This window comes from Nipponia nippon, unplaced genomic scaffold, assembly GCF_047370975.1.
Source record: "Nipponia nippon isolate SJK-2023a ecotype South Korea unplaced genomic scaffold, ASM4737097v1 scaffold_1, whole genome shotgun sequence".
Lineage (NCBI taxonomy): Eukaryota > Metazoa > Chordata > Aves > Pelecaniformes > Threskiornithidae > Nipponia > Nipponia nippon.
In genome coordinates, this window is record NW_028262290.1 from 52,102,614 (window position 1) to 52,129,968 (window position 27,355).

General features: G+C 42.5%; 1 protein-coding gene across 4 annotated transcripts; it reads left to right on the forward strand.

The window, feature by feature from the left end:
• The first annotated feature begins 451 nt into the window (after positions 1-451).
• ABHD3 (abhydrolase domain containing 3, phospholipase) lies at positions 452-27,355 on the forward strand. Of its 4 annotated transcripts, none has more exons than XM_087755185.1 (10): positions 452-777; positions 2,363-2,526; positions 5,055-5,237; positions 5,530-5,598; positions 6,958-7,003; positions 9,869-9,981; positions 15,788-15,961; positions 16,628-16,676; positions 16,761-16,926; positions 26,777-27,355. In XM_087755185.1, the coding sequence occupies exons 1-10, from the start codon at positions 631-633 to the stop codon at positions 26,869-26,871; spliced, it is 1,206 nt and encodes a 401-aa protein (XP_087611311.1). In that variant the 5' UTR covers positions 452-630; the 3' UTR covers positions 26,872-27,355. The 4 variants fall into 4 exon arrangements, with proteins under 4 accessions (XP_087611311.1, XP_087611321.1, XP_087611293.1 ...); XM_087755167.1 differs by having other exon boundaries at positions 456-777; positions 25,229-27,355; XM_087755195.1 differs by lacking the exon at positions 15,788-15,961 and having other exon boundaries at positions 455-777; positions 25,229-27,355.

The window sequence follows — 27,355 nt, forward strand, 5'->3', positions numbered from 1 at the left end:
CGGGACTTGTGCCCTGCACAAATAATAGCGTTTGGGAAGGGGACACGCTGCCCGTCCGGGAGCGGCTGGAGCTCCCACGCCCGCATCAGCTGCTCCCCACGGTTTCGGACGGGTGCCGTTCCCGCCTGACCCCACACGCCCTGCCTGAGGATAAACCGCAGGGGTAAGGTGACACCGAAGGCGCCCCGGGAAGGCACCTGCCGTGCGGCGGGCGATGCCGAGGCCGTGCCGCCGAGGAGGCGGCGCTGCCGGCCGGCCGAGCTGCCCCACGCCGCCCGCGGCCGCGCTCCGCCGCTCCGCTCAGGATTTCCTCCCCGCTTCCGGGAGGAGGCCGGCCCGCTCGCCTGTCCGCCGCCCGCCCCTCCGCGCCGAGCCTCGTCCCGGCCCCTCCGAGCCGGCCGCGGCCTGGGGCCCCCGCCCGCGCCCCGCAGCCCCCGGCGGCCGGGGCGGGGCGGTGCGGGGATATCGCCGGCGGCGCTGTAGTGCGGAGCGGTCGGCCGGCCGTGGCAGCGGGAGGCGGGCGGCAGCTCCTCCTTCTCCTCCTCCTTCCGCGCCGGGGTGGGCTCGGCCGCGGCAGCCGGGTGCGCTGCGCTGCCGAGCCGAGCCGAGCCGAGCCGAGCCGCCTGTGCAATGGACTGGCAGGTGCTGACCAGGGAGCTCTCTCTCTACCTGGAGAGCCAGGTCCGCGTAGGGCTCTTCGGCTCCGGCGTGGGCTTGTCCCTGGTGCTGGGCTTCGGCGTCGCCTACGCCTGCTACTACCTCAGCAGCATCGCCAAGGTGAGCGGGAGGGCGGCGGGGCGGGCGGGCTCCGCAGGTGTCCCGCCGAGGGGGGACCGTCCCGGGAAGGTCACCCCGACCCGCCCCTCTTAGGGGAGGCAGCCGGCGCCCTTCTGGCGGGGGGAGCGGCGGCACCTGAAATGGCTGCGCTCGCCTCATCCCCACACCCCGCGTCCTTCCTCCGGAGGTGCCGCTCCGGGGTCCCGGCTGGCCGAGGCCCCGCTCGCTCCCCGCACAGGCCCGTCTCCGCCGCCGGGCCGGGCCCCACCGCCCGCCGGCTCTGTTGAGCCCCCGCTGAAGCGCTGAGGCCTCTCCTCCGCTGGGGCCCGCCGGTCCCCCCTCTCCCCGGGGCCGGCCGGCCTGAGGGAGCGCCCGCCTGGTCCTGCCCGGCCCGGGAGGGGAAGGGGCTCTGGCCTCAGGCGCCCCCGAAATGCAGCTGTACCGGGGGAGAGCTTGGCTGGGGGCGACAGCCTGGTAAGGGAGGTCAGGAGCCCTCCCTCCACAGCGAAAGCCTGACCTCTTTGGTTCAGTAACGGTGATAAAGTAGTTTGCTGCCCTTGTAGCTGCCTTCCGGACCATCGTAAATACCTTTGGAGCCACTGCCGCGGTGTTCTGGGGGCTGGGACACTCGTGTACATCTTCTCGTCAGTAGTGGTTTCACAAATTAGGCGTTCGCAAATTACTTGGATACAGTGAGCCTGATCTGATCTAACGGGGCCCCGTGGCAAGAGCGCCTCGCTGAATGCTTAATCAACTGAAAACAGGCATATCAAAAGATTTATGACTGTTGAAGGCACGTGTGTTGCCCCAGCCTTTCAGACAGCCACTGAGAACATAGCCTTCCTCTTCATCGAGAAGAGGGTCCTTGGTTTTGGTCGGAGGAGAAACATGAAGGGAGGACATGCCACTACTGCTGTGTACGTGTAATGGTTTTTCTTCAAAGCATCTCTTACTGTCCCACTAATGCTTGCGTGTTGGAGAGCCAGTGTTAAAAGAGAAGTTTAAGAAATGTGGTTGCTTTAAAAACGAGATGTTTGGTATGCAGGGATTTCCACCTTAACTGGCATACAAACAGAAGCCGTAAGAGAAATCTCTGTGTGCAGAGCGTTATTAGAGATGAGTAACCAACGCACTTGCGTACTGTAGTATGAGGAGCGTCCTACCAGGTTAAAAGAGATACTGCAGGTATACAGTCAAAGTACACAGATTAAGAGTCATTTCTGTGCAGTGCAAGAAAATTGATTCAGTAAAATCTTGCTCGCCTACTGTGAGACAGTGTGGTTTTGATTTGTCAGTGAAAGATACAATGCTGGGAAAAGTAGAGCTAGAATAGCATGTTATTAGAAATAGGTAAGGACTCCATTATGTTTAAGTGGGTTTCACTTTTCAGTTGGGCATTTGGGCATTTTGGCATTTTGTTTGGTTTTCGTTTACTTCTCTCTTTGCCATGAAAGGAAAAAGCATTGCAAATAATTACAGGAAAGAAATCAGTTTACTGGGAGAGGATTTAAGCAACCTTTCATTTTTTTTTTTCTTTGCTTGTTTTATACGTATAACCATGCCTGACTGTAGTCTCTCTTCCTAGAAACCCCAGCTGGTGGCCAGCAACAACCGTTTCTGCCGCTTTCTCGAGGAATATTGCCCTGTTGTGACAGAAACTTACTATCCCACGATTTGGTGCTGGGAAGGTCGGGTGCAGACACTCCTGCGTCCCTTTATCACCTCTAGACCCCAAGTACAGTACAGGAAGTAAGTGCCTTTCTTCTGGAAAGTGACTGATTTCGTAGCCAGCGGTTACCTTGCCCTGACTGTGTCACAGCTACTGTTGTTGCTCAAGCTTGTGCCTGTTTTTTTGCTTTATGCCTGCCTTTATAACTCCATCATAGACTTGGAACCATCTCTATCCTGGATTCAATATACAGTAGGTTTAAAAGGTCAAGGTTCCCAAATGGCCCTGGTTTAGCTCAGAGAGTTTTGGAGCATTGAAATATTGGTAACAATATAGGAACTGATGTGGTTATATGTTCACAGGATCACACAATGGTTGAGGTCGGAAAGGACCTCTGGCGGTCACCTTGTCCAACCCCCCCTGCTCAGGCAGGGCCACCCCTAGAGCCAAGTTAACCCAGACCGTGTCCAGACGGCTTTTGAATATCCCTAAGGATGGTGACTCCACAGCCTCCCTGGGCAACCTGTGCCAGTGCTCAGTCACCCTCACAGTCAAAAAGTGTTTCCTGATGCTCAGGGGGAACCTCCTGCGTTTTAGGTTGTGCCCATTGCCTCTGGTCCTGTCAGTGGGCACCACTGACAAGAGCCTGCCTCTGTCCTCTTTGCACCCTCCGTTCGGGTATTTAAATGCATTGATAAGATCCCCTTGAGCCTTTTCTTCTCCAGTCTGAGCAGTCCCAGCTCTCTCAGCCTTTCCTCATAGGTGAGATGCTCCAGTCCCTTCATTATCTTTGTGGACCTTTGCTGGACTCTCTCCAGTATGTCCATGTCTCCCTTGCACTGGGAAGCTCAGAACTGGACCCAGTATTCCAGGTGTGGCCTCACCAGTGCTGAATAGAGGGGAAGGATCACCTCCCTTGACCTGCTAGCAACACTCCTCCTAAGGCAGCCAGGAGGCTGTTGGCCTTCTTTCCTGTGGGGGTGCCTTGCTGGCTCATGTTCAATGTAGTGTCCACCAAGACTCCCAGGTCCTTTTCTGCCAAGCTGCTTTCCAGACGGTCAGCCCGCAGCCTGTACTGGTGCATGGGGTTGTTCCTTCCTAGGTGTGGGACTTTGCACTTCCCCTCGTGGAACTTCATTAAGTTCCTGTCGACCCATCTCTCCAGCCTGTTGAGGTCCCTCTGGATGGCAGCACAGTCACCTGGGGTATCAAGTATTCTGGTGTTTGAATGCCACCATTTTGCAAAGATCATGCAATCACTGCATCTGTCCATTGAACCAACATGTTCTGCCTTAACCATAGCATGGCCACATTCAGCCTTGTTTTGAATACATAAAACTTCTGGGATTTTCAGAGTAACTTTTACCTGTGGGGTTTACGTTGTGTTCTTTGATGCCTAAATTCTAAGAGGGAAAAGGCTTATATTTATTGTTTGTCCTCAGCTGATCTCTCTCACACAGAAATGAGACTTACTCTGGCAAATGAGGCATTTGGCACCAGACCTAAGGAGAAGTACTTTTATGCGCCGGAACCTGGATGCAGCACAAGTTGTTTCAGCTCTGTTTGCATGGTAGAATAGATTTAGCATTTAGCAGCTTCCCTCAGTTTTAGTAACTAGGAAACATTTCAGCGGTATGGCCATGTCCACTTTTTCTAGCCCTTCTTGTATACTCCCTATTTCAAGGTTTCTGAGGGAAGAAACATAGTTCCATGGGGCAATGCTTATTTTGCACCATTTGAGATTGTGTTGGCAGTACACACCAGTATTGCATCTACTTCCCATTGCTGAAAAAGGGCAAAGCTGAGCTAATGAGTCCAACAAGGCTGATGAGCTTTAAAATCTGGAGTAGGTGCTATCAAGACTTTCAAATGAAAAATCAAATGCAAGGTAGGCTTACATTTTGGTAGTTCCTACACCAACTCTCTCGTACAATGTCTTCATTGCCAGGAAGAGGGAAGATGCTGTATGTTTCTAAAAAAAAGAATGAAACCTTCTTGTCATTGTTTAATGCATGCCGAGCTTCTGGGGATATTATAATATTTGTTGCATTCTTAAGATATATGGTTTAAGAGTGCATTCTAGCAAAGTTTGTGGAGATGCAGGGTGAAAGATATAGCAGTGTGTGTCTGTGTTCCGTATGTTTAAAACATAGCAAAGTGCCAGCCATTATACATGCAGCTGCTTTGGATACAGCGACAAAAGTGTGATAAATGTTTAACACATTGCCCAGTGTGTTATCAAAAGATTCTCGGATGATCCAGAGGAAATCTGCAGTACACAAGCCTATATAAAATAGAAGGCAATGCCCAAAATCGCATTAGTTACAAGTTTCCAGTACATCGGCAGCAATTAATGAAAGGCCAGCTCTTAATTTACTGTGAACGGGAATTGCTCCACAAATTGACTGTGCTAACTCATGTCAGCTGTAGGGATGGCTCTTTCTGAATGGTAAACATGCAAACATACCTAGTTAGGTGGCACTCTGAGTATTAAAACATAATTAAAAATGCAGAATTCATACCTGGTAATTTGTACACTGTAAGCACTCTTAATAGTATGCGTGTATTTTTCAATCTAATCAGTGTTGTCTTGAAATGTGCCTTTCAGTGAGCTCATTAAAACACCAGATGGAGGACAGATTTCGTTGGATTGGTTTGATAATAATGACAGCTTATATTATCCGGATGCCAGCGCAAGACCCACTGTTCTGTTATTGCCTGGCCTGACAGGAACGAGCAAGGAATCCTACATTCTTCATATGATCCATCAAAGCGAAACGCTGGGATACAGGTGCTGTTGTATTTCATTGCTAGTATTTTGCTTCTTCTAAGAAGATCAAATATAAGTATGTATAAGATGCCTTCCTAAGGCAAATGAGATCTAAAGACATTAGTTTATGTAAGAAAGTATTATTAGTAATAATACTAGAATTATGTAACAGGCAGTACATTCGGAAGGGCCGTTTTAGTATCTATGGATATGCCCCAGAGATTGCAGTGAAAGCAAGCTAAGTCTGCATAGGCCTTTGCTGCTGCTTCTTAAATTATAATATCGGTATTTGTGTTACCTTTATACTTTCTAGAGAAGGGGTTTGTATTCATCTCCAAGAAGACTCGTGTGGATGGGTTGCTGGCAGCAGGCCTTGGAGGAGGTCAGCTTCTGAATGCCAAAATTGCTTGATTCAGGAGCCTCAAATTCGTGAGTGCAGAAAGGAGAGCTAGCCTACTCTTACTGGTGGTGGTTAAGGAAGAGGTTTGTCACCTCTTAATTGTCACTGCTTAATTTAGTTTTGTTATTAAGGCTCCTGGTCAGAGTTGGGTAAAATAAGTGGATTAGTTGATGAGTAGATTCCTTTATGTAATCATCTTGCTGCCACTGTGCTTTAAAATAAGTTGTCATTGTTCCAGGATCTGTATTTGGAATATTACATTTTGTCTTTGCAGATTGGCTTCTGGTGCTGACTATAATAAGTTCTTCAAATATGTATATATGAGCTTTTATCTACATGTCTGGCTATCTTTTCTCTTTTTGGAGGCCTGGATAACTGCTTTACTAAATTATGAAAGTAAAGTAGCACTTTAACTGTTCAAAGTACTTTTAAAATCACTTTAAAACTTACCAGTAAAAAAATATCAGAGGCGGAAAGCCCTCAAATCAACAACTTCTTACTATTAATTTTTTAAATATTCCTGAAAGAAGTATCTGCATTTGATCACCTAAGAAAAGGTCTAGCATTAAAAAGGAGAGCTTTAGGTCAGATTTCAACAGAACGCTGTAATTTTGTTTTTAAACAGAAACATTTGAGAAAAATACCGAAATAAGTATTTTTTCATGCCTTCAACCCATCTAAAAATATATATATTATTTAACAAAATTATGACAGTGAGGTGGTAGAAGAGTAATAGAAAAGTAAGATTTATTAAGAAAGCATAGATCCTTAAATCACGATAATATTGCTAGAAAATTCAGAGACTCCCACCAGCATAGAGAGAACAGAAACTTCTGCTATACCAGACAAAAAAAAAAATCCCATCCCCAAGAACCTGCCACGTAGATGCAGCTTTATAGCATTTCTTGCTATTTAATATAGTTATGTAGCTTTGGAGGATGTCTACACATGGATCTCTGATGTCCTCTTTCAGAGCACTTGCAGAGCTCGGCCCTGTGCTGGCAGAGCTTATGGCTCGTATTTGGCCAGCTCAGAGTGCAAGCAGCACAAGACGCACGTGCCATCTTCGGGTAAACCCTGGGGCTCTCATCTTGCAATCTGTCCTTGACCGGCAAATCACAGAGCTCATATAGAATCCCAGTGACTTCAGTGAACTCCATTTTGGTATAAAGGTTGTTCCACTCAGGTCAGACTTTAGGATCTGTAGGACTGTAAATATTTATGTGAACTTATCCATAGAACTGGCTTGTTTTTCTTTATGCATTTTCATTTGTTTGTGTGTTTATCTTTTTTAGTGGAATGAACAATGCGTATAACTGAATTTACTGTCTCAATTTTTAGATGCGTGGTTTTTAACAATCGGGGGATTGCTGGTGAGGATCTTTTGGTAAGGATGACTCCTAAGATAAACATCTCTCACTTTTAAGTGGTATATATGGAATGATTCAGGTCTATTTGTACGGCTAGATTTAAATGAGAGAAACTCACAGCATTTGTTGAAAATGCAGAGAAGAGAATCTAGTCATCTGGTAGATAATCATGTGCCAATATTCATCTTTTATTTTAAATCTCAAAGAAGTCAACTGGTCAACACACAATTTCTGTGAACATTTCATTTTAGGAAATAATTTAAATTATTAATATCTATAACATTAAAATGAACAATCCTTATACTTTTCTTCCCAAAAATACTATAGTCTCTAAAATGCACACATATAAGAAATTCCATTCAATCAATGCAATTTTCTCCCATTGTTTTAATATACAAATCCAAATATAAGCAGTCGTAATTACTTTCCCAGTTGCCAATATGAGTTTAAAATAGATTTTGATATGATTAAAAAGTTGTGCCATTAAAGTTGATCCCTATTATGTGTTATTGAATTAATGAACCAGATTTTTATGGATAGCCATGTCCTAAAAGTTAAATGCGTTCTTGTATTTTTCTCAGCAATTATGCCACAAACTCAGCTACAAAAGACATTTTTTGTGTTTGGGACAGACATACCATGTTTGCTTAGAAATAACTGGCAGTTCCACAAATGACAGAGTCTTGAAGCTAATAATTTTCTGCAGCTAGGGACAAGGCATGATGAAATATTGCTGAATAAGCTTTGTTTCTTCATATGCGTTTGGTTGACAGTTCTGCAGCTGGAGTGAATGTGCATAATACTTGGTATTGTTTTGCATTTTTTAATCCCCTGGTTTCAAACTTTAAAAAGCCCAGAATGTTTTCCCATAATCAGATAAAGCATTTCAATGCAAATATTGCCACGTTAAGAGTAGTTTTCTGCATACTTTTGGAGATGGATCTACAAAGCAGTTTTGTAACACACAAAGTCCTTATTGATGACTTTCTGAATCATTAAGAGAAAAGATCTCTTGTTTGGATGCATTGTGTGTATTTTACTGTAATCGGATTTACATCTTTAAGCTTTGTAAGATCTTACTGTGAAGCAAACCAGCTAAATTATCACATTTTCTGCAAAGGGGTTTCTACATTTTAATATAAAATCCCTAGCTAATGAGTTTCAAGCATAGTTGAGCACCACAGTAGAAATTAGTCATGCAAGTAGTTCTTTTTCTAGTCTCTTTTAAAGACAGATTCAGATTTACACCAAATAATAGCTATTTAAAGAATCAGTTTTAAAATGCTGTTCTTGTTTGTTATTGAAAGTTACTGTGAATTATCGTTACGGAATAATCAAATATTAGATTGACCACAGCCAGTGTGAGCTAAGATGGTGTTTTAAAATATCTTCATACAATGAGTAGATAGATAGACATTTAAGTATCAGGAATTAACTGAAACTAAAATGCAACATACCTCTCTAGTTTTATAAACGTTTAGTCAAATACACTTTCACTTAGAATACATTAGACCCTTGCTACCAAAAATAATTTATTTTTCCTTGTAAACTTGACAATTTAATTAAAATAAAACACATTCACACTGTTTATAATTAATAGGCTGTAAAACAGTGAAGAGTGATTCATGTGGATGAGAACTAGAAATGCAACATAAATGGAAATTAAGGAAGTCTTCAGTTTTAATTATCCAGATTTAGCTTTTCTTTCCTTTTTTTTATCTTTGACTTTAACATTTCAATATTCTTGTTAAATGTATTTTAAGTAATTAGTTTCATCTAATTAGACCTGTTAAAATTGCCCACAAATATCCAGGCTGTTTAACTGAAAGCAATTAAAAAAAAAACACCTTAAAAACCATTATTCCTTCGGGCAACAAATAAGTTCAATTAACTCATAATGAAGTATTTTTATATTTAGTTTTAATGTTTATACTGAATTTTGGCAGGCCAGCCACTACCTATAGTTAAGTCAAGGTCACTAACACTTTTAGTAGCAACTCTATAGTTAAAAGCTCTTTCATGCTGTAGCTGAAATCTAGAGAACACCATTAGAAAAAAACTTATTTTACTGTGATTCTTACTCTACCTAAAAGGACTTATCTCCCTTATCCTGCTCCAGATAGTCCCCTAGATTGCAGCCCATAGCAGTTGTCTGTGCAAGTGAGGCTCAAAAGCTGTGCTTAATCCTTCAAGTAAGCAGGGAAGGGGTTACCCAAATCCAGTGATGCCAGTGGAAGTCATTCCAAGCCCCAATTAAAGATTTTAAGAGACACTGATGGTGGATTGAGAAGGGATAATATGGGTGATTCATCGCTTTTGTTAATAGAGTATTTTAGTAAATTAGGTAAATGGCACTGGTGAATTTATTTCTCTCTTTATTTGCTTGTATTGTGTGTAGAAGCTAAATATTGGCTACTTTTCAAATGCTAGCTGACAGAACTTGAAATCTAATGTTTTGTTTTGCATTTCAATGTGTGTGAAGATGGTAAAATTGTCATTAAAACTTTCTTTTCTGTAAGTTGCAGCCTTTATGATGTGTTTTCATTTTCCTCGGGGTATTTTAAAAATATCGGTGCCTATTAGTTCTGATCCAGTTCTATCTAGTTTAGCTTGTGGCTCTGTGTTCAGATTTCATCTAATGACCTGGTGGTTGCAGATATTGAAGATATTTGTCACCTGTTTTATTTTGTAATGATAACAAGTATAACTCCTTCCTTCACCTCCTCGTGAAATGCTCTGGGTTTATATTTGCCATTTAGCACAGCTTCACGATAAATGCTAAATTTATCTTGTTATATAAATGATCCCCTGTTCCGTTTGCTTTGTCCTGAAAGGATAATACAAAAGCTTATGGTGGCATTTTTCCCTCTGACTCCTTACAGACACCAAGGACTTACTGTGCAGCTAACACGGAGGATTTAGAGGCCGTTATTCATCACGTACACAGCTTGCACCCCTCAGCTCCGTTCATGGCAGCCGGTGTTTCTATGGGAGGGTAAGGTATTACGTAACACGAGTCTCAGCTTAACTACGATCATAAAATGAAGACCATTGTAGCCTGATTGTAAATTATTACTCTGCAATACTTGCATTACTTACTGAACTGCAACTAACTTGGGTCTGTCTCCAACAGTTAATATTCAGAAGACTTTCAGAAACTTCCCGTCTTTGAGGCTTTTAGCTCTGTGCCAGGGAAGGTCAAAATCAGCCAACATTCAAAAGTTGAGGGGGGTGGAGAAAGACAGGAAACACTGACAGACAGATTGACAGCCAAACAGGTGGACAATACAATCTTTGGAAACTATGGAGGCTGTCTTTGGAACAGAGGGATAAAAATTAGGGACTAGAGCTAAGATACCATGTTTCTTAATAACCTCTGGAAATTAGAAGATTTATCTTCGCTCTGTTTGGGTTCTGCAGTGTGTGGGTAGCTTAAGCTGGAAGAGATGTGGGTATCTGCTCTGTCTGGCTCAGAAGCAAGAAGTAGTATTGTTGCTGAAACCAGTATGGGTTGATGTAGCATGTGGTATTATGACTTGCTGTGTCCTGGCTTCTCTCCAGAAAGCACAGCTAGAACAGACAATGACAGCACAGTTTCTTGGAAAAATCACTGCTAGGAGAAATGTTCAGACAGCCTCTTTAACGAAAATTGTAGGAGAGGAGAACTTCCATTTGAAGTGCTGCAGACACAGCGGTAACTTCCTGAGACTTCCCTTCTTTCTGATAAATTTTACGGAGGGTGGGCAGATATAGCCCTGTACATTGACATTAACCTACTAATGACTTGTAGGAGCTCTGGGATAAATACAGATTTGTTCAAGCAAAATAGTTATTGATAATCAAATAAATAAGTAACTTGGAAGCCTTTTAAATCAGGTCAATCATTTTCCATTCGTGTTGCTGGGATTTTGCCAGTGTCTTCAGTATGAAGACGTATGAATCTCTCCAGTATGTCAGTGTCTATCGTGCTGGGAAGCCCAAAATTGGGAACAGTACTCCAGATACAATCTCATAAGTGCCAAATACAGGGAAATGATAATTTCCCTAGACCTGCTTGTTTTGCTCTTCCTAACAAAGCACAGCATGTCGTTAGTCATCTTCATTGCTGCAAGGGTGCATTGCTGACTCATGTTCCATTTGCCCAGGTCTTTTTCAGCTACTCTCTATTCAGTTATTATTCTGTCCTCAGTACAGGCCTTTGCTTTTGCCTTTGTTGAACTTCATGAGGTTTCTGCCAGCCCATTTCTCCAGCCTGTTTAGGTCCCTCAGAATGGCAGCCCTGTCTTTCAGTTCACCAGCCACTCCCCACAATTTGACCTGCAAGCTTACTAAGGGTGCATTCCATCTCATCATCCAATTAATGAAGGCATCACACAGTATTGGCCCCAGTGTTGACCCCTGAGGAACACTACTAGTATCTGGTCCAACCGCTCCAGTTGGACTTCAAATTCCTGATCAAAACTCTCTGAACCTAGTGGTCTGATCAGTTTTCCACGCATGTTGCAGGTCACCTATTCAAACCATGTCCCTCAAATTTGGCTACATGGAGACCATGGAAGACTGTCAAAAAACTTGCTAAAGTCAAAATAAGCAACATCCACTCCTTTCCCCTAAGCTCATCATAGAAGGCAATCAGGTTGCTCAGGCATGCTTTGTCCTTGGTAAATCCATGTTGGCTGTTATCAGTCACCTTCTTTACCTTTACATGATTGGAAATGGTTTCCAGAGAATATTCCCAAAGCGCTGAGGTTAGGCTGACTGGCCTGTATTTCCTCCTCCTTGCCATTCTTGTAGATGGGTTCTTTTTTTTTTCCAGGCATCACAGTTGCTGCAGTCTTTCAAAAGTCATAGAGAGCAGTGTCATAATGACATCAGCTGCCTCCCTCTGGAGTTTCCAGAGGGAAACTGGGTCCTACCTTGATCTTCCTCTGCCATGAGTAATATTTCATTCTCCCATACTCTGCCACTAGGCACAGGGACCTAGTAGGCCTGAGAACAGACCTCAGCAGTAAAGACAGGGAAGACAGGTAGCCTCTGCTTTTTACAAATCTTTTGCACTAGGTTCCCTGCTCTGTTGAATAGTGGTCCCAGGAGGGAATAAAGGCTGGTCAGCCTAACCTCAGTTCTCTGGGAAGATCCTCTGGAAGCCATTTCCAAGCACGTGAAGGATAAAAAGGTGACTGGGTTCATCAAGGACAAAGCATGCCCAAGTGATCTGATTGCCTTCTATGATGCGATGACTGGCTTCACTGGTGAGGGGAAAGGAGTGGATGTTGTTTGTTTTGAGCCTTTTTTTGTACCAATGTATTTACAGAAGCCTTTCTTGTTGCAGAAGCCTTTTTCTTGTTGTCCTGCATATCCCTTGCTAGCTTCCTGCACATCAGAATGTACCACACTTTTGCTTTATGTTCAATTATCCTTAAGCTCAAACAGTTCTCCCAGACCCCTTTGCCCATCAGGGCCATCTCACATAGGACCCTGCCAACCAGATCCCTGACCAAATTAAAGCTGAACTTTAGTTTTCCTAACTGCATCCCTGCATGCTTGGGCAATGACTGTTTCTCCCAGGCAGCCCACCCTGCTTCCACCTTCAGGATACTTCCTTCTTGAACTCAGTCAGGAGTTTTTTGTTCCTCCATGTGGTCTTCTACCACTCTTGCTCAACTTCCTGCACATCAGAATGTACCACACTTGTGCTTTATGTTCAGTTATCCTTAAGCTCAAACAGTTCTCCCAGACCCCTTTGCCCATCAGGGCCATCTCACATAGGATCCTGCCAACCAGATCCCTGACCAAATTAAAGCCAACTCTCTCTGGTATTGTAATCCTGCTGTTTACCTTCACCACTCACTTCTGATCTTAAAAACCCACCATCGAATAATCTCAACGGCCAAAACTGTTCTGCACCTTCCGTACCTGATGGGTTCTTCCTTACATGTGAGTAGCAGATCCATAGAACATTTTCCCTATTTGGATCATTGATTGTGTATCAAAAGATTGTCCTCAATACTCTCCAGAAATCTGGTCTGCTTGTGCCTTGCTGTGGCAATTGATGTTACAGTTCCCTGTGATTATGAAGTTTCTTTTAGCTGCCCAAAGACTTGGATTCTCTGATTCCTCCTCTTGATCAGGAGGTCTATAGCAGACACCCAGCATGATATCCCCTTTGTTAGCCTCCTGTCTGATTTTGACCTATTAGCTCCGAATTGGCTTATAACCTGCACCAGAGAAAAGTTCTGTGCATTGAAATGGCTTCTGTGTCTAAGGTGCAAACCCTGCTCCTTGCCTTCAAGGCCTTCATGAAGAGTTTGTTTGCATCCATCGTAGCATAGTCTTGTCTCCCTGTGAGTCCTCCATGTTGCTGTGATCCAATAAAATTATACTGTGACTACGCACAGACTTCTGATTCCTCCTATTTTCCCCATGCTGTGTGTTCGTGCTGGCACGTGAGATGGTCCGCAGTCATGCTGCCTTCTCAGGGAAGCGTGAGAGCCTCCCCAATTTAGCTAACCCTTGGGTGCTTCATCAGGGCCTGCCAGGCCTTTGCTTCTCTTCAGGCTTTGTTCTCCATCCCTTGACAAACCTAGTTTAAAGCTCTTCTTCACAAGGTTAGCAAACCTGTTGGGTCTTATCTCACATGGCACACTACCTCTCCCCAGCTCAGACTTTTTTCATGCAAAACATGAAATAACATGATGTATTCCAAGAACATGTTTCACTGGAAATGGTGAAAGCCAAAGAAGCATCTGCAGTAGAGGCTTGTTTCAATGATGAGGTGCAGATTTAAAACACAGTAGTTCTTCATGGGTAGCTTCATGTGTGGTGCACCATTACACTAGAACTAAGAGGGACGGGGTGTAGTAAGTGAAGAACCAGGTTTTCAGGGCTGAAGGTGCAGTAGAAGCTAGCCGTTCTGCGACTGCTACAAAAGACCAGTTCAGACCTTAGTGTCATTTCTGTCCTTGGCTTAACCTATTTATGGTATCCTAAATAGTGGCAAAGTCTGTTAGTGTGGCACAGGGGATCTGTGTTGTGTTCCTGGCTTTTGCCTCACCACCGCCACTGGGTGATTTTAGGCAAAATGTTCCACCTTCCTCCTCCGATATGTTTTTAAAGTCCCGAACCACAAAGAGAAAGCATATGCTTAATTGTACAGAAAACTGGAAGAGTCTCTAATCATCCACATGGGGACCGTTTCCATGCTTCAAAATTAATTGGAGCACTTGCATGTTTAAAATTAAGCAGGAGCAGAGATCTCACCAGGGGCATATTGTGAAAATCATCTCTTGTCTTAATCTTACGATAGTTTTTATTATCTATCTCTTTTCAAAATTTTCTGAATAGCCAGTTAATCTGTACAGGACACATTTGCCCAATTAGGAGGAAAAATAAACATTCACTTTACAAAGGTGTAAATGTAAATGAAAGCCCACTTGTTCTACTGATCTTCAGTATGTACTATTTTGGAAAGGGACTTTGTTTTCTAACATAAAGATTCTTAAACCTTCTCTCTACCACATATATTCTGTGTATTCTGTTAGAGAAGTGGCTGCTTCTGCTACTGCGGCTTTTTTTTTTTTTTTATTGGTTTACGGTTCAGTGTTCTTGCCGTATATAGACTGGTGACTCACAGGTTCCTCCTCTTCTGTGGGTGAGAGGGAACATATGCTACCTAACTCCTATATGTGCCACGGGTAACTTTCCTCATTGTGTTAACTGTGTGAGCTGATGGCAGGAGCCCACTCCCAAGCGCTGCTTGCTGTTCTTTTCCTGCTGGTTCCTACCAAGTGGCAAGTCCCTTTTGCACTGCTGTCCTATGACCTGGTAGGTAGTGCACAGGGATAAAGCCTCTGTGATGGCAGGCTGGTTCATGATGTCTTTGCTAAAGGTTGCCGTTTCCTGAAGTACGGTAGATGAAGGCAAGGTACAGAGTGTTGGTGGTCCAGGGAACAATATTAAGTTGTAGAGCTTGTAACGTTTTGAGTTAAAGGCTTGGTATTAAAATGCTGGTTGTAAACTTTGGGGCCTCAGGCAGTAAAGTAAGACTTACAGCTTTTCTGTTAGTATTTTTCTTTTACTCTCTTCCTGCTGTTTTAGTTATTTGACATTTGAAGGGTCAGGTACTGGTGAACTCTCCCCTTTTTTCAACTCAACATCAGCAGTAGAGACTGTAAGTTGCAATTGGTCAGAAAGGCAAGACTTAAGCCATTTATTTGGCTTATAATTTTGTTTCGCTAGTTCTATTAATTATCCAACACTTCATTCTTTACACACTTTGTGTTAAAGAACAGCTGTGTTCTCTCACATGTGTGAGGTGGGGTAAAGGCATTGCCTTCAGCTCAAAAGACAGCTTCATAGTGAGGCAGGCGTGTCAGGGGCAGCTTGCATTTGTCAGGCACACGGATCCGATTTATCAGATCAGGAAGACCAAGAGCTTGTAAAACGGTAAAACTTACTAACAACTTGGGAATACCTGTTCCATGAGTAAGATTTATTTGACCTTTTCCTCCCTTTTAGTGATATAAATAAGACTAGTACATCTTTTTATTTCTAAATGCGCTCCCACCCACACCCTACATGGTGCACTCAGTTCCTCTCTGACAGTAGAGAGAGAAAGCAAACTTCATGAGTCATATGTTGATTACATTGACTACCTTTTAGAAGTATTAGGCACAACTATAGGGGTGATACAAGAAACTATTGAAAAACAGACAGAAAGGTGGCTGATTGTTATATTTGCTTTAAATTGAAGCAAGCAATTTGATAGTATATATGTTTCTGTTTTTCATTTCTGTTTGTAGCATGCTTCTTTTAAATTACCTGGGCAAAACTGGCAGAGACACTCCTTTAATGGCAGCTGCAATTTTCTCTGCGGGTTGGAATGTTTTTGAATCTGTAGAATCTCTGGAGAAGCCACTAAACTGGCTTCTTTTCAACTATTACTTGACTACTTGTCTACAATCCTCTATCAGCAGGTGAGTTGCCTTCTGAACTATTTAGCAAGGTGGAAGGATGTTAGCATGAGACCTACAGCAGGTATAACAATATTGGCAAAATTAATGCTGTAACAACACTTCACATAGCTGTTCTGTGTGCATTCTTCTGTAAGTTTTGAAATCAAAAGGGTGTTTGCACGAAAGATTGTCATCAATGTGACTAAATTTCTCTGCTCCTCAAGGGACTTGGCAGAAGACCAATGTACTTCTGTATTTATGGATAAAGTGAATGGATTTTCTAGTATTTTAGACATGCACATATTGACTTTGAGTATATATGCATATATGCTAATTCTTTTAAGTCGGTGTTGACTGCAAAAGCATGGAAAGGACTAGTTCATCCTTTGCTTTCGAAAAAATGTAAAAGGGTGTATTTTGTATTCCCAAATATTTAGTTCTCTTATCTTTGGCATCTTTCTCATGGCTTATGCAGATTTTTACTATGTTGCTGGATGTGCCTGCATATGAATGAACAATTATTCTGCTCTTGGATTCCAGACAGGTTTTTAATATGACAGAAAATTAAAAACAAGCATGTTCTTGTTAGGGTGTTACTTCTATAAATGTATCTGTAAAGCAGAGGACTTCGACATCTGTTTATATAACAAAAAACAAGCCCTCCAATTTTTCTCTCTCTCTTTTTAGGCATCGACAAATGTTGGAGAAATTATTTGATATGGATCTCGTGATGAAGGTATGTGAAAATGTTACTTCTGCTTTAGCTGGATGCTTTTTTCCAAATGCTGACATAGTTCCCTATTTGAATTCTGTACTTCAGGCTAGAACTATTAGAGAATTTGATAAGCGGTTCACTTCAGTTATGTTTGGCTACCGTACAATTGATGATTACTATGAAGACGCTAGCCCGTGTCGCAAGCTGAAGTCAGTAGGAATTCCAGTGTTATGTCTAAACTCTGTGGATGATGTTTTCTCACCAGGTCATGGTAAGTTTAGGCTTTTTAAAATATATTTATCTGTATATGCAGTCATTAAGATGAACTACATAGGTCTGAGAATGAACTCAGACCTACGTGTGGAGGTGTATTTAAATGTTACTTGTACATAGGATCAAAACCTCCAGGGATGGATCAGTCTTGCAATTTACTTACAGTGTAAGTCAGATAAAACAGCTGATGATGGAGACACGTGATAAGTACAGAATGCAGAAGCATATGGGGTGGCAATCATTAGCCATTAGTAGACTCTTTACAGTCAAAAGAAAGAAATATGCACATTTAGGGTGTCGGTTATCTCACTGTAAGGAAGGTATCAGATGTATTGCCCTTTCAGAAGCACCCATTTCTATTCACCAAGTATGAAGAGAGCCGGTAATAAGGAACTCTGATTCAGATGTCTGGATTGTAGACATTCCGAGTTCAATGCAAGTGAAAACAAGTATTTTTTTATTGCCATTTTTCAATCCAGTCCCTAGAAAGAATGTCTAGGAGTTGCTTGTGTTTCAGATTACTTGAAATCCTCAGCTGTTCATCTCGGTGCCACCTCCAGTGCCTGAAAATTAAGAGTAAGAAAAAATTTAAGTTAGTATGTAGGCCAAAATCTAGGCTAAGGGAAGAGATATAGACAAGGTGAGGTCCTAGAAGGAGGCACATTGAAATTAATAAGAATCTAACTAGAAGCAGCAATATCAGCTAGTAACAGATAGGCTAAAAACTCTGTTTTCCCTTTTCTTCCTATTGTCTGCCAAACACGTGATCATTATGAGCATTCTGCTTTGGATCTGAAGATCAAAACCCTGTTGCTAACTGTCTTAAAAAGACATGCTTGTTCCTGTGGTCTATGTGTTGGTTATAGTGTCTGAGAAGAGCGGGAGAACAAAAGCTAATGTGGAGGAAAACCACTATAATGAACAGCTGGTGGAGGGGATAGTCTTCAGCAGTGAACAACTGACACCTTTAAATATGAAGTTTATACACTTGATTTATTTCAGGGAAGTTTTCTTCTGCCACCACAAGTCAAATGAGATTCTTGTAGAATGAGTCATGAAACCAAAGTGAGTAGGCAAACAGATTAGAACAACAAAGAGAAGAATAAAGTAATTGGAAGACACTCTGTGTGTGTGTGTGTGTGTGTGTGTGCGTGCCTACTGTTTATCTGTGCGCAGATGTACGACACATACAGAGACATGCACGCACTTCTGTTGCTATTTATAGTTCGAAGATCTGTTAGAGACAAACGTGACATGAAGAAAAAAGGGTCACTCCAGCAGAGTGCACTGGAAAAAGACAGTCTGATTTCTTCTCCTCTGGAACAAAAAGCATCCATGCTATATGTGAACAATATAAAGAAGTGACAGCCACCTAATATGAGGGAAAAAATGGTGACTCTGGGTTAGCCAAACTACTTATCCCTTATGTTGGCCAAAACAGAGGCTTACAAAAAATAAGATTTGGGCAAACATAGCAATATTCTTCCAGAATACTGCATCCACCTTTAACAATTTGCAGTTCAGGGACTTTCTGAGACAGAGTTAGTCCCTTTGTATTTACTGGCCTCTGTGGGATTTTTTTTTTCCTTGAAATTGGCCAGTTGCTGTTTCTGTTATAAGCATATAATGCCCTGGAAATGAGAATGGATGGGGCTGTGGCCCTTAAATCTGTGTCCAAATATAAAATCTGGCTAGTGATGCTGAAGATAAATTTTTATGGGTCTTATGACCCTGGGGATGATTTTCGCCATAGTACTGCAAGGTGGGTGATCTGCTGTGCCATGCTTCTGCCATGAAGCCTCTTAGAGAGGGAACAATGGCTTTACCTCTATGTTTAGCTCTAGCTCAGTTTGTGGTTTCTGTGCTAAAGTGAAGTAGTAACTGTGGCAGGAGTAAGCTAGCTGGTTAGTACACGTAACAACAGCAGTGAACCAGACAGAGTGCCTCTGTCACTGGAGGATTTGTTAACTTTTTCCAGCCTGTTATCACTGGGACTGGGACCTTTGTTAGCTAGATAAAAGCTAGTGCAGATACTCCGTCCCCTTGTCTCTTCATTTTGGAATGCAGCCTCCAGCTCTCAAGAGCTGACCATTGACCTTGACCCCATGAAATTCAACCTGAACACAAGAAAACACTTTTTTACTGTGAGAGTGGTCAAACACTGGCATAGAGGGGTTGTGGGATCTCCATCCATGGAGATACTCAAAACCTGATTGGACGCAGTGCTGGGTAACCTCCTGGGTAACCCTGCTTGAGCAGGGGGGTTGGACTAGGGGATCTCAAGAGGTCTCTTACAGCTTCAACACTTCGGTGATTGTGTAGTTTGACTACAGTCAAAAGATTGAGTCCCCTAGAGTACGACTGTAGCGGATCTCTCCTCCCTTGAAGTTGGTTTTTAAGAGAAACACAGCTCTAGGTGAACAGTGGATTATAGGGATGGTCTCTTGCGTAAGATTAAGTATCAAACCTATTGTTAGAATGCCTTAGAAGTCTTGCAGTGTAGAGGGGGGTGAGGTTGAGCGCCAGCACTTCTGAAACAAGAACTGTAAGAGTCTGTTGTAGTGACTGTCCATCCCCGCTCAAACTTTGACCCTAACCAGCCTTTCTCCATTAAAATGTTTGGGTGGTTAGGCATTCATTTATTCCTTGTTCACAGAGTTAATGCTGTTGGCTGTAAACCGTTGTCCTTGTGGTGACAAGTTTACCTTAGAAAAGGCCACCGGGACAATGTTGATTTACAGCTAATAGCATGACTCTGTTACGCGTGCGTATCCTTGGCTCCTTTTTTGTTTGTGCTATGCACCCTCAATGTGAAAAGTTGCGCTGGCAGGTGACACAGGGCACCCTGATTAGCAGCCTAGAAATTATGGCTGCTGCCATCAGTTACTGGAGTTCATTCATCTTGACACTTCTGTGGGCTGTTTTAAGTTAGCAAACATAAAGGGCTGGTGTTACTCTGGGAGGTGACTTTATTCTGGTAACTGGCTTGTTTTTTCTGACTTAAAAGTGTGTGGACACATGTAAGCCTGTGGCAACCAGAGGCAGTTTCCACTCGCAACTGTATAATGGATTCAAAGCCACAAAATTTCTTCTCATCCAGACCCCAGCTTTTTATTGACTTTGGGGACTGGTTATTTCATGCCTCATCTCTCCCAGTAATACCTATTAGTTTTTAAGCTACCTTCCACCTCTGTTGTAGATAGCTGTAGTTTCCAGCAGCTGGGAAACAGGCCTAGAAAACTCATTAGGGAGAAAGCTGTGCCAGAATTCCTTTGTGTTTAAATACCCTTTATAAAACCAGCCACATCTATCTTCCCATAACAGAGCTTGGGGGATACATACCCAAGTCTGCTTTGTCACTACACAATATGGACCTACAGAGAGACTTCCCTTAAAAAGTGCAGATGCTGTCTCTGTTGCCTCTTCCTACCCGAGCATTTCTTCTCATGTAGCTTTTTGGTACACTTTGTACTTCCCAGCAATTATTTTTTAATATATTGTGAAAATGTGCCCTTTGATCTCGATCCAATATTAGGAAGAAACAATTGATTTGCAGTCCGTCCTTAATGTTGCTGTTTAAAGTTCATAGAACTTGGCAGCTGATGTATCTGTAGTTCAATTCTGGAATGCAGTTCTCATATTGCATAATACTAACTGATGAAAACAAATGCTTTCTTCATTGCGTGACACTTCTCTCACCATAACTAATTTAAATGAGCCAGTGCTTCAGGAAATATGTAATATAACCAAGTCAAGCCCTTTTATTTTGTAAGTGTCAAAAATAAATCAAGAAGATGGAATGATAGCATTCATTATCAGCGTCACATTTAACTTTTCATCTGAAGTGGCACTTTTCTCCTCAGAGACTTTAAGCAGCATATTAGGCATCTGACTTAAATTTCACTACACTAATGCTTAGCTAATTGCCGCTGGTGAGAGTTGTGCCCAAGCTGAAAGCCTGCCCTTGAAGGCAGATATCATGCCAGCTCTGTCCTGATCCACTGGGCCAAATAAGTGCATGTCTGAAGCTCAGTTATACTTTTTATTGAACTCTCTGAACCTCTTCCATCCCTCTGAATCCAAACTTGGAGTAATTGCTCTTAGGTGTTATTTTGCATCCTATTATATAAACAGCACAGTTGAATGAAGTTGTCCGGAGAGACCAAATCGCCAAGGACTGGCCAGACGGATAACAATTAGGGTAAGAGTTTAAGGAACAGGGAGAAATCAGCCAAATAATGGAACAGAAAGTCTGACAGCAGTGACTTATTTAAGCCTTATGTATTCTTTTTTAAAAAATACTTTTTGCAAAGAATGTACAACAAATTGATTTTAACAAGGTAATTCTGCACATACGTATTTACGTTATGGTTCTGTGATCACAAATAACAGGACTGTGCCTCCTGGATCAAACGGCAGTACAAACTTTGGTCAGTAGAAACATAAGTACAAGGTTACCTGTGGACAAAAATGAACAGTAGTATCTTTTGGCATGCCATCCTATATCCTAGAGTGCATCACATCCAGTGTTCCATTCATCTGCCCTTTACATTGCAGAATTTCCTCTGTTGCTTTGTGGGTTTATTTGTGGACGGCTAACAGTCCCTAGAAGCAGCCTTGAGAAAAGTACTGCACCCCTGCCAAGCATCATTTGCATTTTGGCACTGGTGAGCAACACAACATTTTCAGTTCTCTCTTGAGAAGCTGCAGAGCAAGAAACTCTGCTGGGAAGGAGTCGTACAAATGGTGACCCAACTGTATCAAGACCGACTATGCCAAGGGCAGGCTCTCCTGTTCACCACAGGGGAGGGAAGAGCAGAGAGGTAACAGCAGGTCAGACTTGGCACCTCCTAAAAATCCTCACTGCAGGTGGAAGCAAATGACTGCATATTCAGCACAGTGCTGCAGCTTGGGATAAAAGCGATGATCCGTGCCAGAATTCTGCTGTGAACTCATGTTAGTTAGAACAGGGGGAACTTCAGGATGGGGAAGATGACATTTGTAAAGACCTGTGTGTGGCTCGCACCTTACCTGGCACAGAAGATATCCCGCAGCCTAGTGCTTGTAGGCTTCTCGGAGAGGGCTGCTGTAGCTGTTTGGAGGCAGGCAGCACGTGGGACCCACTACAGTATTGCCTGTCAGTTTTGGAATTAATAATTAACCACCAGGAAATTGATTTGGGAGGTATCATTACACTGGCAACCTCTGAATGACAGGTATGCTGAGGTCACAGTGAGCGTTGCCTGTAAGGGCTTCCCCAGGCTGTCTCTCCTCACATGCTGCTCCCCGTACCTTTGCATATAAGCCTGTTCGTTAGTCCCCCCAGTGACCAGGCAGACGGCTGCAGAATGGCCCTCCAAAGTGTGATTCATTGCCTGAGGCAGGAATGGGGGACTCGGGCTTGAGTCCGATCCCTGCTTCGCTATCTGGATTCTGTTTAACGTGGCCCATCTGCTACTAGAGGGAAGAGGAGCAGATGGCTTGGTACGGGCAAGTGGGCAAATTCCTGTGCAGTCAGCAGAAGCTGACATGAATCGTAGCCACTGTCTTTGTACGCAGCAATGGGTTCATCCACAGAATCCAAGGGAGACAGATCAGAGATGGCTGGGCAGATTAACTGAGGCAAAACTCCAGACGAGCGCTTGCCGAGTCTGGAGTCTGAAAATGCTGCATGTGTTGGATTGCAAGAAATAACACATTGTTTTCTGCATCTCTTGTTTTCAGCCTGTGCTGTTTCCCAGTCAAGGCTGGCAGGCCCTAGGCTTTTATTTCATGGACTGTTCTTTTTAGTTTTGCCTCAGTATTGCTTTAAAAGGCCCAGATACTGCACATAGTATTTTCAGTTTTCCAGCTGAACAAAGGAAAAGTCAAGGACTTTTTGTAGAGACAGTGAGAATCACAGTTTCTCCCACCTAGTAAAGAATCAAAATCACTTGCTAAATGCTGGTATCTATAGACTACTTGGATGCATGCAACTTCGAAACGAGGAAAAGAGTGAAAGAAATGAATAGCACCGAGTAGCAAAGAACCTCACGTACTCTGCAAGAGAATCCCCATTGCTCTCTGGAGCTCAGTCTGTCTGTGCTCCATTCAGGGCACAATTGACTACCTTATGGTATGGACAGGAACCTTATAACACAACGTTCATAAAAGACACTAACCCTGCTACGGAAACAGTCGGTTTAGCATCCATGCTGAGGCTCTGGAGTGGAACAGAGCATGTTGTTTGGGCACTGCTGGTAAGGACCTCCGAGGCACAGGCGGCTCCCCTGACTCTGCAGGTCCAGTGCTTCTGCCCTCATCTATTTTAAGCTGGGCATCTGTTCACCACAGTCATTGCGTTCGAGATCTTGAGTGACGTACTCTGGCTGGGGGTCCTTCTTTGGCTAAGGAACGGGGGCCGTGCTCTTACTCTAGTTGCTGAAAACGGAGGCAAATCGGCATCTGAAGCACACAGCAATGAGCCCGCCAGCGCCCAAATGAAAGCAAGGGACCTGGCTAAAAAGAAGGCAGTGGTAGGCAGGGACAATGACTATTCACGGATAATGACCTTTGAGATAGCAAAGGTACAAAGGGGTAAGGGAAAGCAGGCTCCTAGAAATAGGAGTGAGTGGGGGGTGTCTCTGAGGGAAGTTCAGTCAGAAAGGGATGGGGACAACTGAACCCCCCCAAAAGTGAACCTGATTAAAAGTCTCTCTTCAAAAATACTTTTTAACAAATAGGGCAGCAATAGAAATCCTGCAAATGACTTGCTGCTTTGTGTTGTAGTGCCAAGGCATTTTTACTTTAGCAGTGTATGATCTAAAATCCAATTTATTTTCTTGTAGAATCATAACCTTTTTTAGACAATACAGTGAAAATCCTACTACTCCCTTCTCTCTGGACAAAGCACGTCTTCTTTTGCTGTTGTTTTTTCTGTCAATCCTGAATAATCAAAAAATCTGTATTACTTTTACTTTTTCCCTTCCATGTAGTTTATTATTTGAAAACTGGAACTTCCAAAGGCGTTCTTTACTGAAACGTATGGAGATCTCTGCTTGTGCAGGAGTATATTTAGCATACTGAAAACTCCAGATGAATTTGCTTAAGTAACTTAGTTTTTGTATCAAGAGCGCGAACACCACAGCTCCATAAAGCTCCGCTGTTGTGACAACCCGTTCATATGACAATAGTGTCATCCCATCACACTGAAATATCATTTGTAAAGTCATACGCCTTCTCTGTTGTCAGTCTGCGCTAACTGACCTTTATTTTCTTTCACAAAGGGAACTGCCCAGGTGATAGCATTGATTAAGCTACCCATCTGTGCATGTTCAGAATAAGACGCGCTGAAGCCTCCCCTTCTGCGCATCTCAAGATCAGCGCATGGCTTGGGTGTAGTTCGCTGATGACTTTAAGCTAACGGGAGGCTGTCACCGAAAGGGCCGCCTCGCTGCAGCCCTCATCTGACTGTGCCTGCTGCCATTCACATAGTGGCATTAACATGGGGAACCCAATCCGCTGAAAACTAACCCAGCAAAAGAAAAATCCTCGTAATATCTGGTCTAATAATCCAAATTAAATCATTTTCTAGCAGTCACTATTCAGCAGAGAACCCCTAACGTACTGGGTGACGTGGGGCAGCTTTCTGTGTCCACGTGCAGTGGTTTGCCCTTCCTCTTTTTCTGTTTACCGTGCGTGTTCAGGTTATGAGCTCCTCAGGGCAAGAACCGTCTGCCAGTGTGTTTGCGTGGTGTGGTCTAAACGTGCAGGTGTAAATGTATGGCAAATCAGATATAATAATGATAATAACCCAGGATCTTCTTTAATATTATCTGATAGGATCTTAAAGACAAAATCTTATCATGACATTAAAGGTTTTGCGCATGGAGTCTCCTACAAAAAGAACAGGATTCACAATTAAGGTCCTAGTTCCTCAGTTTTTCCAAAGCTGAATATTGCAAGACAGGTTAAAAACTACAGGCTTGATTGTCCTTTTACTTACACAATTTATACCAAATCGTGAGTATGCATTAACGTGGGTGCTGTTCCATCAGTGGGACTGAAAGAAAGATGAAGCTCAGTGATTTCTGAGACTTTTACAGCAGCCAGGAAAATCACACAGATAAGGCGAGTTAATGATGAAGAGAGAAATGGTTTTTAACACAGCTATGGTTCTGTGTCCTGCGGTACGTTTAAGCATATGTTGATATTGTGCATATTTATAAATATATTACATGAGAAACATTTCAGAGAGATTATTCAGTGGCTAGCATTTCATAGAAGCATGAGGACTTAAACTTTTTTCCCCCCCCTTTTAGCTATACCAGTAGAAACTGCCAAACAAAATGCAAACGTTGCTTTGGTTCTGACTTCGTGCGGAGGCCACATTGGTTTTCTGGAAGGAATATGGCCAAGGAAGTGCACTTACATGGACAGAGTCTTCAAGCAGTTTGTGCAAGCTATGTTTGAGCATGGAAACAAAATCTTTAGCATGTAGCTTTGGACCACTATTATAGCACAGTGGCACATTCTGACAAGGGCAGTTAAGCTTAATGCACAAATTTTAACTCCTGTAAGCCAGCAAATGGATAAAGTCCATTACTACATGCAAAAATATTTTTTGCCTAAGATTTTGTAGCAAGAAACTAAATATTATGTTGTCACTTTTATATTTATTTTTAATATGCCTTACTAAGAATGACCTTAAATGAAACAGTATTCTGCATACATCAAATTGCACTTAACCAAAACCACCAAGTAAATAGATTATAATTCCTCAGGATTTTAATTTAAACTGGCACATATTTAGAAGACTTAATTTAGATGGCTTTTAATATTAGAATGGCAACACTCAAAATAGCATATATTATCCTGTCGCACCTAGTACAAGTTGGCCCGTTCTGTAGGGCACTGATGGTGAAAATCTTAAAATATGAAAACAAAAGAAGGAGGGAACACAAAGAAGCACTGGTTCTTCAAATAAGTCAAAATTTCAGCATGTTGTTCCATAGCATTAGATTGATATCTGCTTTTGCTGTTCTACCCTGAGAGTATTCAGAGTTAGGGCTAGTTATTGTTTTTTAAACTATGTCAATGCTGTACTTGTCTTACATGATTATTTTTTTAAACAGCTAATTTATAGTGTCTACATATAACCAAAAGATTCCTTTAAAACAGTACTGTAATACTTATGTAATTAAAAGACATATTGCATTTCAAAGTTCATGTAAAGCTGGGCATTGTTATAGAATGTAATACATACTTCATACAACTGGTAAACTCGATGATTCTATCTGTTATGTTTGTATTACCCTGCAAGAACTTTTCAGTTTTAAAGAATGAACATTAGAATATCAGGAAATTATGATATAATCTGCTTTAAATTAAAAAAAAAAATAATTATCCAAACCCTTTGTCTCTGCTATTGTTTCAGATAATTTCTGAAAAGAACGTAACAAACTGTTTAAAGAAAGCTGGGAGCTGGGGTGGGGGGTCGGAGCCCCGTCTCTCTGGTTTGTTTATTTGATCATTTGTCAGCACTTCGGCAATAGGTTGTCAAATCACTGAAGCCTTTGCAAACAGGTTTCTGCCCTAGCGGCGTACAAGTTTGTGGGGCTGGCGGGGCATCACTGTTCTCCTCAGCCCCGAAACAGAGCGCGAGCCAACGGGGACCTCTGGGGAAGAAGGGCAGTTGGACAGAATGTATTCTGAAACTGCTGGGAAGTCCTAATTTAGGGCATACTGAAATTAAAAAAGGCTTTTAAGCAGCTTCTGTGGAACTCCCACCTTGTGCTGATCACTGATTTGGGCCCGCAAGATAAGTCAGTAAAGATGCCTTTGCATTTTTATTTTTATCTTTTGAGCAGGGTCAGTACAAGAAGAAAACGCGGAGAAAAAAGCAAGTCAGGTCTTTTGTCTCAAGCGGTACGTGAACAGTCCTCTTGCAAGGCATGTTTCCTAGTAACAGCAAAGGAGAACAAAAATACTTTTTGTCTTTAGGAAAAGAAATTGGGACATGCTGTAAGAAAGCCCGTTTTGTAAGGTGGAAGGTTAAATGAAAAAATTAGAAAGTGCTTTCAAGTTTTGACTTTTCAGACAAGCATTGGCCCTTGCCCAAATAATAAAATTGAACTTTTTTTTTTTTCCTCTAATAAGGAAAATGAGAAAAGTGACTTGTAAAAGCAAAATGAAAATTTGTGCATGTTACTACAATACGCGAAATCAGCATATTAGTAGGGTGCCTTATTTATTCGTACATTCATTTCCAGTTTTTATGTTGATACAAAAACAATGAGCAATAAACAGTGTATTGAGCATTATATTTGTAAAACTGTTCGGGTACAGTACTGTTCAAAATTCAGCATCGAGTATTAATCAAAATAAACCCGCTTACATTAAAAGCACACCTTACTGTTTAAATAAAAGTAACATGATTAATGGCAGCA

Bases quoted from the DNA above. Each gene is read 5' to 3' on its own strand.
- ABHD3 (XM_087755167.1), top strand. From the start codon at position 631: ATGGACTGGCAGGTGCTGACCAGGGAGCTCTCTCTCTACCTGGAGAGC. The intron at 5,238-5,529 runs GTGCTGTTGTAT...TATACTTTCTAG, and splicing joins AGCGAAACGCTGGGATACAG to AGAAGGGGTTTGTATTCATC. The intron at 16,927-25,228 runs GTAAGTTTAGGC...CCCCCCTTTTAG, and splicing joins TGTTTTCTCACCAGGTCATG to CTATACCAGTAGAAACTGCC.